Source organism: Mustela nivalis (assembly GCF_964662115.1).
Source record: "Mustela nivalis genome assembly, chromosome: 14".
Lineage (NCBI taxonomy): Eukaryota > Metazoa > Chordata > Mammalia > Carnivora > Mustelidae > Mustela > Mustela nivalis.
The window spans coordinates 76,823,393-76,838,632 of record NC_139033.1 but is presented as its reverse complement, the minus strand read 5'-3'; the positions used below and the strand labels follow the sequence as shown (position 1 = coordinate 76,838,632).

The window sequence follows — 15,240 nt, the reverse complement described above, 5'->3', positions numbered from 1 at the left end:
AGAACTGTACAAAAATTTATTGACCTGTACACTTCAAACAGGTGGATTTTATGGTCTTTAAATGAGTTCAGGGTGCCTGGGTGGCTCAGTGGGTTAAGCCGCTGCCTTCGGCTCAGGTCATGATCTCAGGGTCCTGGGATCGAGTCCCGCATCGGGCTCTCTGCTCAGCAGGGAGCCTGCTTCCTCCTCTCTCTCTCTGCCTGCCTCTCTGCCTACTTGTGATCTCTCTCTGTCAAATAAATAAATAAAATCTTAAAAAAAAATTTTTAAAAATAAATAAATAAATAAATGAGTTCAGTGAAATATATTTATAAATAACTTAAAATTTTAAATGATCTATTAATAAATATTTTAAAATTAAAAATCTACTAACATCCAGGGGTGCCTGGGTGGCTCAATGGATTAAGCTTCTGCCTTTGGCTCAGGTCATGATCTCAGGGTCCTGGGATCAAGCCTGGCATCCGGCTCTCTGCTCAGATGGGAGTCTGCTTCCCCCTCCCCTTCTGCCTGCCTTTCTGCCTACTTGTGATCTCTTTCTCTTTCTCTGTCAAATAAATAAATAAAATCTTTAAAAATTTACTAACGCCCAACTGGTCTTTCTCTTTGACCTAAGCAAACTGGTCTTTTTCACTGAGGTTGGAAAGAGAATTGCAAAGGGAGTCATTTCTTTGCCGCATGATTCAGTAACAAGTGGCATCTAACACAACTTTGTGGGTAACAAAAGATATACACTCCACACTTTAAACCACAGGATCTTGAGAAGTCGCGTGCAGACCTCACTGAGGCCAAACTAGAGAAGAAAGGGCACAATGCAGAAACATGAACGAGTGGGACAGCGGCCCCATGATGTGGCCACGGGAAGCAGCACCTAGATTGTCTCCCACTGGGGATAGAGGAGCTGTGTGTGAATCTACGGTTGAAACGGAGTTGGATGGACGACGTTAGCTGGGGCATCTTGAAAACTATACATATAGGCTTGGCACAAAGCAGAATGACTGCCGAGAAGAATGCAATACCAGTGCATGGAAGGCAAATTTCACCCCAAAACACGTGTACGTCTGTCCTCAGCTATCTGTGGCCAAGCCAACATGTCACGAACATGTTTTATCAGGCCAGGCTGTACTCTTCTAGGAACGCCCCCCTCTTCAAGACTATCTACGTTCCCACTCTCATCATGTCGATGGTGGAAACAATCCTCTTAAGCCACCCTAATCCCCTCTCTTGGCCACAAATGCCTTGTCATGGTCTGAGAAAACCCTTCCATGGCCATTTAAACTGAAACAGAGAGAGTGCCAGAAACTAAATATGGAACATATCGAAGGCCCGTCAGGCAATCCTGCTTTTTAGTTCCCTTTTTCCCCAAAAATAATTGAAGTGGGATTTAGTTCCATGTCACCAAGAATCCCAATTCCAGTCAACTTTACAGCATTGTCTGCTTAAATTCTAGCCCATCAGTTCTGTCACAATACGGAAGGCTTAGTATCTTCACAGTCACACCTTCACTACAATCCAGGGGTGTCAGATGACTGTGCCCGCATTCAGCCAAGAGTGTTCCTACCCTCCCACCCCCACCCCCACTACTGACAACAACAGTTAAAGTGATTCTTTTGCAATTCTAGACAAACAACCTGTTTCAGGGTTACAGTAAAGAACGTAGAGATCTGAGCTAAGTCTGGGGAGTTTAAAGATGTGTCCAGCCCCCGGGAGAACAAATGATTAAGTGGTGTTTATGGCTGGTTATCATAAACCGATCTGATGCAATGTGATACAAAGCTTTTGAAATCCCAAAGAAACAGAGCAATTTGTCAAAGGCCATGTTAAGAGCTTTTGCAAGATCTGTTTCCATTGTTTATCAAACTTCAGCTTAATCGTACTTGGATGTGCAAAGCCTGAAGCATGACATCGTTGTCTTTATGAAGACCCACGACTGGAATTGCAGAGAGTTAAATTAACCAGGGGGATGGAGATGATGTAAATTCACTATTCCTTTTTCATTGCATTTTCATTTAGTAAAAAGACCTAGCTTCTCAGGCTGCATAAAAAAAAATCTCTAGTCCCTGCAGACTGGCTCCCTGTAAACCTTGGTCCAGGTAAAGAAAGATCAACAATCCATTGTCTCTGAGGGAAACCAAAGTGCTTCTATACAATAGGTCCCCTTCAGATCCTACAACAAAATAGTGAGATTTTATAGACCCAACTACACCCTTAAGTTAAACTTAGAACTGAAACAAACACGGGTGCTATGGGAAATGTTACAAATCCTAGCTCTCCTTACCATACGAGAGTGTTATTAAAATGGCCATCGTTGTAATAATGTCGATAAATAACAAAAAAGGGGACAACAATAGTAATAAAAGCATTTAGCCCAAAGACCTCTAGAGTCAGGGATGTGACCGTGCTCAGTAGAGGAGATTAGGTTTTAATATGCACTCCTAGGTGATCCATCCAATTTGCATCTCATTATTTTCCCCTATGTCTACTCCGGTTGAACATGTACTACCCAGACCACAAGTGGATGGCCGTTGATTAAATCATTACACTGAGAACAGACTTAACAACACCGGCTTGACAGCTTTTTACATGTGGACATTCAGAGATGGAGATGTTTACGACACCAAAAAAATTTTTAATGCGTCTTACCTAATATCTGAGAGATCACACTTGTTTCCAGCAATAGCCATTACAATGTTTTCTGGACCATGTTCCTTCAGTTCTTTCACCCATTTCTTCAGGGTATGAAATGAATCCTAAATCCAAAATGTAAATCGATCAATCACTGTAAAGACCCACCAACACAAGATTTCAACCAAGTAGAAATATAAACCCAACCCAATGTAACAAAGGAGAATATTTTTAGGAAACTCACATACATTAACATCCTACCTCCCTCTTGGCATAAGACTTAATATTAGCTAAGTTACACTTAAATAGCTGTAAAAGTTTCCTTTTCTAAAATTGAGACTTGACAAAGTTAAGAAAATCATGCCAGTAATTTTCTTCTATAAATAACATTAATTTAAGATGATAGCTTTGATTCAACATGAAAATGACTGAAGTCATAGAACTAGACATGTTCATGCTTATTTCAGGGAAGAAAGAGAAAGAATACAGATATACATTATCTCTGTCTCTGTCTCTCTCTCTCTCCCCGTTTCCCCCTCCCTTTCTTTCTCTTTTCCTCTCATCCTATTTTCCTTGCTGCTCTTCACTTAAAACCCTCCCTCAGCAAACCAGTCAAGGTAGACACCACATTTAGGTAGAAGAGTTCAGGATCCCATAGGTGGTAACGGTGATGGGTGATTGAACCTGCAGTCCTGTGCGCTGAGTCAGCACTCCAGGAGTGGAAAAAAACAGCCAGCAAACACTGCAGTTCCTTGATGGATATCCTAGATCCTCAATGTGATAACTAAAAATATGGTATACTATATATATGCAAATACACGACACATACATAAACATTATCCCTGACATTTTAAGTAGTGTGATTGAAACACTAATAGAAAATCAGCATTCCATAATTACAAAACATGCAGGACTTAAAAATAATTTCCCTCTTCCTGAAAAGCTGACGTTTCACAGAGCTGTACTGGCAGGCATGACCTTGCCTCTATGACGAACAGACAGTCAATTTTAAAAATAAATGATCATTGTTGTTTATTTAATTTGGCCAATAAATCTGAAATGCTCCACTGCATAGAGGTTGATAAACTCAATATATGGTGATTACCTCTGCCTACCATGCTATGAAATCCCACTCCAGGCTACTGGCAAGACTCAGGCCATCAAGCCTCCGCTTCGGTCTTTCTAAGACAGAGAATCAACATACAGGGCATCCAAATTTTAAAGGGCTTTTATTTTCTTACCTGTTTGGTAATATCATATACTATGACAGCGGCAGCAGAACCACGATAGTACATGGGAGCCAGTGAATGAAACTGTTTAAGAACAATGCATAGTTTTAGGCCAAAGTCAACACATTTTCTGCAACCCCAAATTAAATATAAGATTTTCCTGCTACATTATCCCTACAGGATCCCCGAATTCTCCCTAGAATTTTCCCAGGAACCCTGTTAGGCAATAAATTCTCCTCCTCCACCACACATGTACTTGTGGCCAACAGACTGTGAAATTCACTTTTGGGCAAAGGCCAAGAATAAATTTTATTTTAAATGTTCCTCTTCTATGAATTTTATTTTCTCTGCTGCTCATTACTTATCTAATACGACTGACCCAGGGCAATCTCATTAGAATTATTCACTGGTAAGAAAAAGATGTTTGCCAAGGGGAGGACAAAAGGAGACTGACACAGATCACAAGACCCTCACTGAGTCCTTAATGAGGGCCACTGAGCAAGGGCGACTCCGAAACCCGCCCTCAGCCTGCACGGCTGCTGTCCCTCAAAGGCACACAGTGACACAGACAAGCTCCATTCCAGAACGTGAGCGAAGCACGGCTCACTGGTCACTAAAAGGCTCACCAGTCACGTTTGGGATTGAATCCTTTATCCCAAAAGAGGATAGATAATTAAGCTGAGGATACATAGACATTCTATGTCTATTCTGAAGAATAGCTCTTTGAATGCATTTGAAGACTATATCGTGGAAAGGTTTTGAAAGCTGAGAAGTAAGAGATAGCCCAACAGACAAATAGACAAAGGATAGACATAGATAAATCTCCGGGAAAGAGACGGAAATTACCAATAAATATTTTAAAACATTCAATTATGCTAAAAGAAATGAAAATAAAAGCAACGAAGAGGCATGTATTAATTTATTAAATATCAAATAGATTTATTATATCCATTGCTGGTTTGGATTTGGGCAGGGGGCCACTCCCACATGTTACATGGGAATGTGTTTTAAGACCTTCTTTGGGCACCTGGGTGGCTCAGTTGGTTAAATGTCTGCCTTTGGCTCAGGTCATGATCTCAGGGTCTTGGGTTCAAGCCCCAGGTCAGGATCCCTGCTCAGTGGGGAGCCTGCTTCTCTCTGCCCCTCCCCCTACTTGTGCATGTTCTCTCTCTCTCTCTCTCTCTCAAGCTCTCTGCCTCTCTCAAATAAATAAAATCTTTTTTTAAAAAAACCTTCTTATAAAAAGATGCTCAACATCACTAATCTTCAGAGAAATACAAATCAGAATCACAATGAGATATCATACCTGTTAGGATGGCTATTACCAAAAAGACAAAAGATAATAAATATTGGTGAAAAAAGGAAACCCCGATGCACCATTGGGAATATAAATTGGTGGAGCCACTGTAGAAAAGAGTACGAAGGGTCCACAAAAAACACAACTAGATGATCCAGAAATTCCCTTTTTGGGTATATACCTAAAAGAAATGAAATCAAGTACTTCGACAAGATATCTGCACTTCCACATGCATCACAGCCTTATTCACAATGCACAAGACATGGAAACAACCTAAGTGCCTACTAATGAATGAATGAATGAAGAAAGTGCGGTGTGTGTCTATATATACAATGGAATACAACCCAGCACTTAAAAAAGAAATCCTGCCGTTTGCAGCAACATGGATGAATCTAAAATATATTAAGCCAAATGAAAGAAGCCAGATGTAGAAAGAAAAAAACTGCATCTCACTTACAGATGGAATCTTAAAAAGTCAAATACACAGAAGGAGAGAGTAGAAGGGTGGTTAACAGGAGTAGGCAAGGGAAGGAATTGCAGAAATGTTGGTGAAAGGGTACAAAGTTGCAGTTACAAAGGGTGAATAAGTTCTAGAAACAACACACACAGTGACTGGTTAATCATATTGTATTGATTCTGAAAATTTGCCAAAAGAGTAGATTTCAGGTGCTTTGGTCATTTACAAAAGGGAAAAGATAATTGTGAGAAGGTATGTTAACTAGTTTGACTCTAGTAATAATTTCACTATATCTATGTACATCAAGCCATCATGTTGTACACTTTAAATATATGACTTTTTCTTTTAAAAAAGAAAGACTTTCTTTAAAAGCCACTGTTGATAATATATATCAAAAGTTTAAATGTGCATATTGTTTGACCCAGCAATTCCACTTACAGGAACGTATACTGAAGTGACCGTCACACACACCAAGAACCTCATCCCTGTGTTATACGTGGGAGCAAATATTTGAAAACCCCCTAACGGTTCACCATAGAGAATCCATTAATGGTCTTTGGGTATAATGGAATAGCCTGCAATAATTAAAACGATGGTGGGGGTTTTCATGTACAGGAAAAGGTTACATACTGTTGAAGGAATAAAAAACATCTCAAAGCAGCCTATGGAGTATGCTATGATTTAGGGTAAAATGTGAGTGGGTTTGCCTGTGTGTACAGTTACAATAATGTTTCTCAAAATATTCATGTGGGATTTCTTGTGATATGCACAATTTTCTTAAAAGAGCACTATACATAGCATTATACATTGCACAAATGTTTACAATGTTTTTTTTTAAAATTAAATAAGTTTTCAAGTTAAAAAAGCAAAAGCAGCCATTTTTATTGGAGTAGGATAAGGAGCAGGGGGGTAAGGAAGGATGGATCCTGAAGCTTTCCCAGCGAACAACAGAACCACCGTTCATTCATGTTTATTTCTCCCGGAATACTGATCACCGAATAAAGACCTGGCAAACTGAAATGATCCTATTTGGAAATGTGAAGCACATCGGTTCCCACAATTTCCCTTTTAATGCACTGAGGAAGGCTAGTGGCGCACTCTCAAGAGTGTGGAAGGAAGCAGGCTCTTTCTTAACTCCTAGCCCTTGTCTGCCTTGAGCAGAAATCTTCCTGGTGCCTCTGTGGTTTTCATAAAAGGGGATGGGTTGGATGGGGTTCAGGATGAACCCAGGAGTTCCCAGCTGACGGCCCTTGGCCTCTTGCCAGGACTCACTGGAGGACAGCAGGCCATTTACCATGCTTGCCTTGCATATTCACTACCCAACACTGTGTGTTTGTTGTAATTGTTAGGCATCAATAAATCTATTTTTAATCTGTCCTTTGGCAATCCACTCCACATATAGAAAATAAAATCAGAATTCTTGCCCAAAGGGAGGAAAAAGCAATGTATTTTTGAAACATTCCTGCTTTGCTAAGGGTAAGGAATGCATATAAAGTGTCTTTCAGCCCAATTACATAAAATGCCCATTTTTTTTTTTCAAAATAGCTTCCATATAAGAAAGGTCCACTTAAACACAGCACGTAGGTACAAAATTTACATCTCAAAAATCAAGATACTCGTGGACTCAAGCACAGAGAAGAGTAAATTGTGAACATCTTCTTAAGACAGAGTCATTTTCAGCTATAATACCATGAGCTGAATCTGAAATGGCCACTGGTGTGCAGGACTCATGGATTATTGAATAGATCTTTGTATATAATGCATTACTTGTTCCTTCCTTCCTCCAAATGGAATCATTCTGAAATAAATCTGTTGGTGAAGCCACTTAAATGACTTTATTGCCGGGGACTTGGGGTTTTAACGAGTTGAAAGTTCATCTCTAGTCCAAAACCCAATAATGCACTGACCAAAGGATAATATTTGTGGAGGACAAAAAGATAAATCACTTCTAGTTTACAATGTGTATACTCTTCCCCACACAAACATAAAAACAAAAGCACCACAATTGACTTCAATACTCAACATGACGTAATTCAATTTCCGTAGAGCCCAAATTAAGACTGATGAAAACACTCACCTAAAAGATTCTTCTAGAAACACAGTTTTACAATCACAGGAGGTTGCTGTAATTTTTAAATCTCACCTTGAAGAGTTCTTCAAAACTTAGCAGGACAGACATCAGTTCAAAATTCCTTCTTCTCTAACTACCCAACAAAATATCTAGAATACTAAAAATTAGAGTACTCAGATGACTCTCAAGTGACATTTAATTATTTAGAAAAAGCACAGGGAATTGTGAAAAGCAAATCTGACCCTCAAAAGAAATGGCGGTTCGTGTACTTGGTGTTGTGCAACTGTGTTTTTTCAAAGATTGCATGTCTACAGAATAAAAGAGAAGGGAACAGTCTCATTCGACCTTCTCAGACTTCTCAGCTTTTACAGATGGATGCTAACCCTGTCCCCACTACAGGAACTGGGAGACAGAGGCATAACCTTTCTGGAAAGCAACAAAACAATGAATAGCAAGAGCAAGAAAATGCTCATACACCGATTCAAGGATTGCGCTTCTGAAGGGAATGGTCAGAGATGGTCACAAAGTAACCAGATTTCACTCCAGAACTATCAGTCATGCTGAAAAACTGGAACCTATTTCAATGTCTAGCCATCAGGGACCAGAAAAGTAAATTTGTCTAGACTCCCTCTGAGTCTACGTCTCTTCATCCTTTGCCCTTAGCCATGCAATGGACTGCCAGGCAGCAGTGAAACTCATGCTTCTGAAAAAATAAGAGACGGCATGAGACATAAGGGGCACAGTCTGGTATTTCCCAAGGGTCTTCTACCGAACCCTACGTTCATGAGGTACTCTTTGGAACAAAAACATTTCTTAGCCAAATAAGTTTCAGAAACACTTTACCTAATAATGTCCCCCTAGAGATTTGTGAAGGCTTATTAGTGTATTAAAGACTCTGAAAATTTCTGTAGTGAAGAAATCTATTTGTTTTGGTTTTAACTCAGACATCTCAATTGATTTTTTTTTAACCTTTGTTCAAGTAATATTTATTAACATCTTGAGACCTAGTATGCTCAGAACCCACATTAAAGGCAAAGCATGAAGAGATCTAGGGAGTCTAATAGAGCCTGGCTCTATTCTGGTAAAATGCAGGTAGTGATGTGGGAAACAAAAGCAAAAGCAAAAGAAAAAAATTCTATCTCCTTACAATTTACACACGTCCTTGAGACAGGCAGAGTGACCTTCCTCTAAGGACTCAACGGTCTGGGTGTTAATAATTTAGCTTAACATTAGCCTGACCTCCAGGATCCTGTAAGTCTCCTTTCACATATAAAAATTCCTTTGGAAATTTCCTTTATGTCTACACCCCCCCAAAGTATGTGTTAGCAATCATCCTCCAAGCATATGGCCCACTGATACACATCTGAAGGGACCCATGACTAAAGTGTCACTACTAGTAAATGACCTTTTCCTAAGAACAGCTAACCCTCCAAGGTCCTTGCTTCCAAATTCCTTAGAGACTGATGCTATCCCTAACCCACTTCCAACTTAAAAGTATATAAACAGCCACTCTTCCTGACCCCAGTTCATCTCTTTCTGCCTATAGGTCTTGTCCCGTGTTTTAATAAAACCACCCAGTTTACATCAAAGATGCCTCAAGAATTCATTCCTGACCATTGGCTGCAAACCCCAATATTTTCAGATCAGATAACAGTGGAGGTGGGGTGAGTGGTGGTAACTAAGGTTTTTCCAGCTCTGTGATGTTACTCATGGCCAAGGTAAGGGAGACTTCAAATGGAACCTCTTTTTCCTTCGCCCTGCACTTGATTCCTCCAAGTGCATTACCTACAACAGAGGTCTCCTTTCTTCGCATCCCATGCACACACTGTTCAGCTCACAGTGGAAAGTCTTATTCCAGGAAATATCTGAATCCTCCAGACCACCCAGTCTGCTTCAGGCAAAATTCCTTAAATGCAGGTTTGTGGCATCATAAATTCCATAGCAGCAAAAACTCTGCATGTCAAGAAGGAGCAGTAGTGGAAAACTCACGAATTTTCCAAACAAGGACAGGCTCCAGCTGAGCTCTGCCTCCCCACAGGAGAATTATCCAAGCCAGGCCACTCTTGCATCAGGTCCAGGAACATGTAGGAATGGGTCACGTGTAACGATTTTCAGACAGCGCTGTCCCTGGTGAGTCGCTTGTATGCAGCCCGGGAGAACCCAGGCTGGTCTGTATCCAGTGCCAGCACACAGTGAAATTCTCACATCCTGCAGAACCCTGAGCCTATGGGCAGTCAAGGGCAGAAGCCAAAACATATCCTGTGGTTCCACAGGATTCAAACAAAGAGGGAAATGGTAGAGGAACATTCTTGACATTCCCAACATTCTCAGCTGGCAAAAGCTGAATGGAAAAACCATTACTGAATGTTGCCATTCAGAAGAACATTTCTGGTGTCTACACGGACCCTCTCCTTCCACGGAGAAGCAGAAGTCCTATTTAATAGACCCACTCAGATGTCCTAAAATCCAATAGTAGGTAGAGGTGAAGAGAAAAGGGGCTGGGACTATTAACAGTTATTTCTGAATAATACCGTGATAGGCAGAGCACCACTTATTATAATATGTCCAGATTGTTTTAAAAAACATTTTAATAGGATACACTACTTTAGAGTGAGAAAAGATTTTGACACACACACACACCCCTTCTTTCTTCTTTCAATTTGCTAATTAAAGACAAAGAATTTCCTTGGCATTCAGGGGTCAGGGCATTGAAGCAAAAGCACCAGGAGAAAGCTGGGTTTTAGAGGTAACTTGACCTCCGGTGGACTCCTTTTTGACAAGGAACAGTGCAAACCTCCTTGGGGAGACGATGATACAACACAAATCCAAACATCCTTCCACAAGATAAGGTGTTGGTGGGAAGGGCACAGATTTGTGTTTTGAGAAAAGACGAGGTAATGAACTGGCGTATTCTCATCCTCAGAATAATGTGTAAGACAAAAGTCAAGGTTTTGAAATGAGGTAGAAATACATTTCTTCCCACCCACGTAATACCCAACTACAGAGAATCTCAACTCTTCTTCCTGTCTGCTAGCAAGCCAGAGGAATTGCCTCCAATTCCAGAACTCTTCCCCACCCCGTCCAGAAGCTTTCTGCGTTTCTCATCGCACACAGTCCCCATTTACGGGAAGGAAATGCCATGAGGGTTGGTCATGAGTCTCCCTCTTTTCATACTCTGCTCAGGTAGGTTTGATCTCTCCCATCTGCATACAGCCCTCCTGTTCACAGTAAACATCCCGTCCTCGAGAGAGGTCTCCCTGCAGAATGGGACTGCAAAACAAACATCGCCTGGGATTACTCCCAGAGCAGGACAGATGTTGGCCCATGAGCCTCAAAGCAGAGGCCTGACCCAGCGCTCCCCGGCAGTGGTACCCTTCCGTCCTACAGCCCCGCCAGCATGGTGCTCCCAGGAAAGCCTGCCTTCCTGGGCACCCACAAGGAGTTCCTTGAGTCTGTGAAAGCAGCTTGCTGGGAAGAGATCAGAGTCACACAAAACACATTCTCAGGCGTGCGGTTTAATTCACCCCCTAAAGCGCCGTGCACCCAGGCCTCTGTGCCATGTTCACCGAGAGCAGCGTACAGACCCATCTTTCCTTTGACTGGCTATCTGGAAGTTTCCACTGGAGTACTTAGATACGGTAGTGGCCACACAGCAGCCAGAAGGTTCCTGTTTTTAACTTGTGAGTTATGTTATTTACACATAACATAGAAACTATTTTTGACTTTTTAATTGTGGAAATTTTCAACCATACGCACAGGAAGAGAGTACGGTACAACGCGCGCCCATGCTCTCATCTCCTAGTCTCAAGATCAGCCCGAACACATGGTCCCTGGCATGTTTCCACCTCCCTCCCACCCCACCCCCGCCACTGGAATCCTCAGAAGCAAACACTTGACGTCATATTCTGTTAACTGTAAAGCAGAGTGATTTTTTTCCTTCCAACAAAGTCAAATGGTGTCATTTTTCAAAATCCTTCTAACTTACTAGGCAGAAAATCCAAAGTCTGTCCTATGGTGTCATTCGGGCACTCGGCCCGGCCTCCCTCCCTCTCTCCCCAGCCCCTGGCCTCCTCCCTGCTCCCTGAACACCCAGCCACATGGAGCCCTCTGGGTTGTCCCATAGGCCTTCTCCAGACGAGACCCACCTCCGCTAGACATCCTCATGCCCACCTTTCATTCACACCTTCTCAACAGCCATGTCCTCTGAGATCCCTTCCTGACCCCCCTCTGGGCCACAGCAGGGGCTCAAGAAACACGTAAGGGCGGATCACACGTGATGAATCAATAACCCTGTGAAGGCAGGTAAGCTGCGTAAAACTGTCCCCATTTTACAGATGAGAAACTGGGCTCCGAATGGTTCAGTAAATTGCCCACAGACACACAGCTCTTAAAGGCTATAACCAGCCCTTGAACACAGCTCTTCTGACTCCAAATTCCATACTGTTTCCATTCCTCAGTTGCTTCCCCCAAAATGAAATGCTGCATAAATTGATGTAATGCTGATACGGTCTTATACTAAACATATTCAGTCATTCAATAAGTATCTCTTGATCACCCGGTACATGATGGGAACTATTCTAGGGCGGTGGAAGGTAGAACAACAATCCCCAAAGATGTCCATATCTTAATCCCTGGGACCCGTAAATATGTTATGCTCCATGGCAAGGGGGCATTGAGGTTGCTAATGGAATTAAGAGTGCTGATAGCTGTGGGATGTTGACAGTGGGAAAAGCTATGTATGTGTGGGGGCAAGGGTATATGGTAAATCTTTATATTTTCCCCTTCAATTTTGCTGTGGCCTAAAACTGCTTTAAATAATAAAGTTTATTAATTTTTAAGTGATTTCTTTCTGGGGAAAATTAAATGAAAGGAGGCAAGTGGGTCTTTTTCAGATAATGTAAATGTCTTATCTCTTGATTGGGATTGTGGTTGCATAGGTATATACAATTGTTGAAACTCAACAAACTTATAATTAATGTCTACAATTTGTGCATTTTATTCTGTTAAAAGTATATGTCAGTAAAAAGTTAAGAAAAGATTTAAAAAAAAAAAAAAGAGTGCTGACAGCTGACCTTGAGATGAGAAGATTATCGTACAGTGTCCAACAGCAGCATCAGGGTCTTCATAAACGGCGGAGGGAGGCAAGAGAGTCAGAGAGCTTGGAAGATGGCTCTGCGGCTGGCCTTGAGGATGGGGGGAGGAATGCGTGCACAAACTAGGGAATGCGGCAGCCTCTGAAAAAGGCCAGAAACGGATTCTATCCCAAAGCCTCCAGAAAGGAACACAGCACTACCTATGTCTTGCTCTTGGCCTGGTGAGCCCTACTCGGACTCCTGACTTTCAGAACTGGGAGGGAGCTGTGAGGGATCTGTTGGAGCCGCCCCAGGAGACAAACAGAAGGTGCAGAAGAGGAGTGGAGTCAGGCCGCCTTCAAAGGGGCCGCTCTGGGGATAACCTTCTCCAAACAGCGAGCTCTGTGTTCTAAGGACACGCCAGCTGTTCCTGCTTGGACACGTCCTTTGGCACCTCAGGAGCACGCTCTTTTGTTATTAAACGAAGTCCGTGTGCCTAATTCCCTTGTCACGAATGACATTCCCGGGCTTGGTCTGTATTTGAACCAGACTTAGGAAATTAGATGCAGGAAAGTAAAAAGCGAAGTGGGGAGGAGTGGGGAGGGAGAGGGGGGAATGGGGGGGGGCAGGGAGAGAGGGGAGAAAAACACAACCAGATAAAGTGCTTCTTAGCTGCTTCTTCCTCAGCGCAAGTCTTTGCCCGCAGAGAGTAGGAGAACGGAAACTGGCCTCAACCCAGGAGGCACAGACAATGCTTCATAATTAGAAGCTACTTAGGCCATCCCAGACCAAAATACACACCAGGAAAATGTCATTGCCTGACTTGTGAAGGATCTTCCCCTGGTGGCATGGCCCTCCCTCCCAGAACACTCCTGCCACCGTCCACCCTCCCCCTACCGCCCAGTGGGGCAGTGCAGGCAGGCCTGGAGGAGGGGAGACCTACCGGGGCCTAAAGGACCACAGTGGGGTCGACTGTGACAGAGAGGGAGCTACGGGACCAAGGGGCCAGGGCCACTTGTGAGCAGAAGAAGCTCATTCTTGCTGTGTAAGACTTGACGCTCGAGGCTACCCTCTCTGCTGTTCCTGTCTGTCCACTCCTCATTTCCTCTCCCTCACTTCTGGCCTTCCCATGGCACAGGCTTGAGGGCACTAGTGCTTGGAGTTTCCCTTAGGACTTACTAAATTCATTTCAATACATGGACATGTCCTTCCTCTTTCTTTCCCACCAGTGGCATTCTCCCCCCATCTCCTAATTTCCTAAATGACGCCAACACCCCACCCCCAACAGGACACCTCTGGGAACCGGGCCTGCCCACAGTGGTGACTCTGGACCCTGCTGCCATCGGACACCCCAACTCGAATGCCACAGTCACCCTTTCCTTCCGCAGCTTCTGTCACCAAGTTTTAAAGATCCACTGACCTCTTTGGCTGTAGGGGATTCCTGAGGCTTCTTCTAAAAGGAGATGACGGGGCACAGTCCTATCCGAGGAACTGTTTACCTCATTTTTAACAGCTTTTACCAGATTCGCAGGCTTCTGTGTGTCTCCTTACTACACAGTCTGCATCGGGTTTTCCTTTTGAGGGGGAGTGACAAGAGTGGAGTGTGGCGAGGAGGAATATTTTCCCAATCAGGACGTCAATGTGTACTGATTAAAAGCAGCGTTCTCGGGCGCCTGGGTGGTTCAGTGGGTTAAGCCTCTGCCTTCAGCTCAGGTCATGGCCTCGGGGTCCTGGGATGGAGTCCCGGGCTCTCTGCTCAGCAGGGAGCCTGCTTCCTCCCTCTCTGCCTGCCTCTCTGCCTGCTTGTGATCTGTCTGTCAAGTAAATAAATAAAATCTTTTAAAAATAAATCAATCAATAAAAGCAGTGTTCTCTTGTGATAGGCGGAGAAGGAAAGCAAAACCAGGGACTGACCCTCTTCCACGGAAGGTAAATTCTCTCGTGGGTGTGGGAAAGGTTTAAGGGCGAAGTAATTTCCCTCCAGCCATGGGTGAGGAGCAGAGTCTGCCTGTGCTTTTTGCTGCTGCCGCTTGGAGCCAGGCCTGTATTGCCAGAGGCCACAGGGCAAGCAAGAAGGAAACAAAGAACAGCTCATTCTGAGTTTCTAACAGGCCCCATTCTTCAAGGACATCCAAAGGTCAAAATTTCCTCTGACTTTGGTCACAGTTGATGAAAAGAGAACCACTCTCTTGACCACAGAGTCTGGGGCCCCGAAGAAAGAAGGAAAGAAAGCCAAAAAAAGTTTCTTTTGATGTTTGTCAAGCCCCAACTTGACCTCAGCTATCTGCTGCCTTAGTTCTCTTTTCTTTCTCAGGGACCCACGGGGGCATTTCAGCCTCAGCCTGGCTTGGCTGCCTCTCAGCTGTCTCTGCCTATGTCGTCCTGTCCCTGTAGGAGCCTGGGAGGGCCTGCAAATTAAGGACGAAGGAGACAACACCAGCATGGTTCCACAACCCACTAAACCGTTGGCTTCTGGAGGGCATCAGTGGGAG

The 15,240-nt window shown here is 43.3% G+C and overlaps 1 protein-coding gene across 1 annotated transcript in view; it reads right to left on the bottom strand.

Annotated features, from left to right (window-relative positions):
• The window catches only part of RAB31 (RAB31, member RAS oncogene family), a 127,287-nt gene that overhangs the window by 36,758 nt on the left and 75,289 nt on the right, over positions 1–15,240 (bottom strand). The window contains exons 4-5 of the mRNA XM_082697360.1: positions 3,864–3,935; positions 2,641–2,747 (exon numbers count right to left, since the gene is read on the bottom strand). Of these exons, the coding sequence (XP_082553486.1) occupies positions 2,641–2,747; positions 3,864–3,935 (179 nt within the window). The remainder of the gene's footprint in view (positions 1–2,640; positions 2,748–3,863; positions 3,936–15,240) is intronic.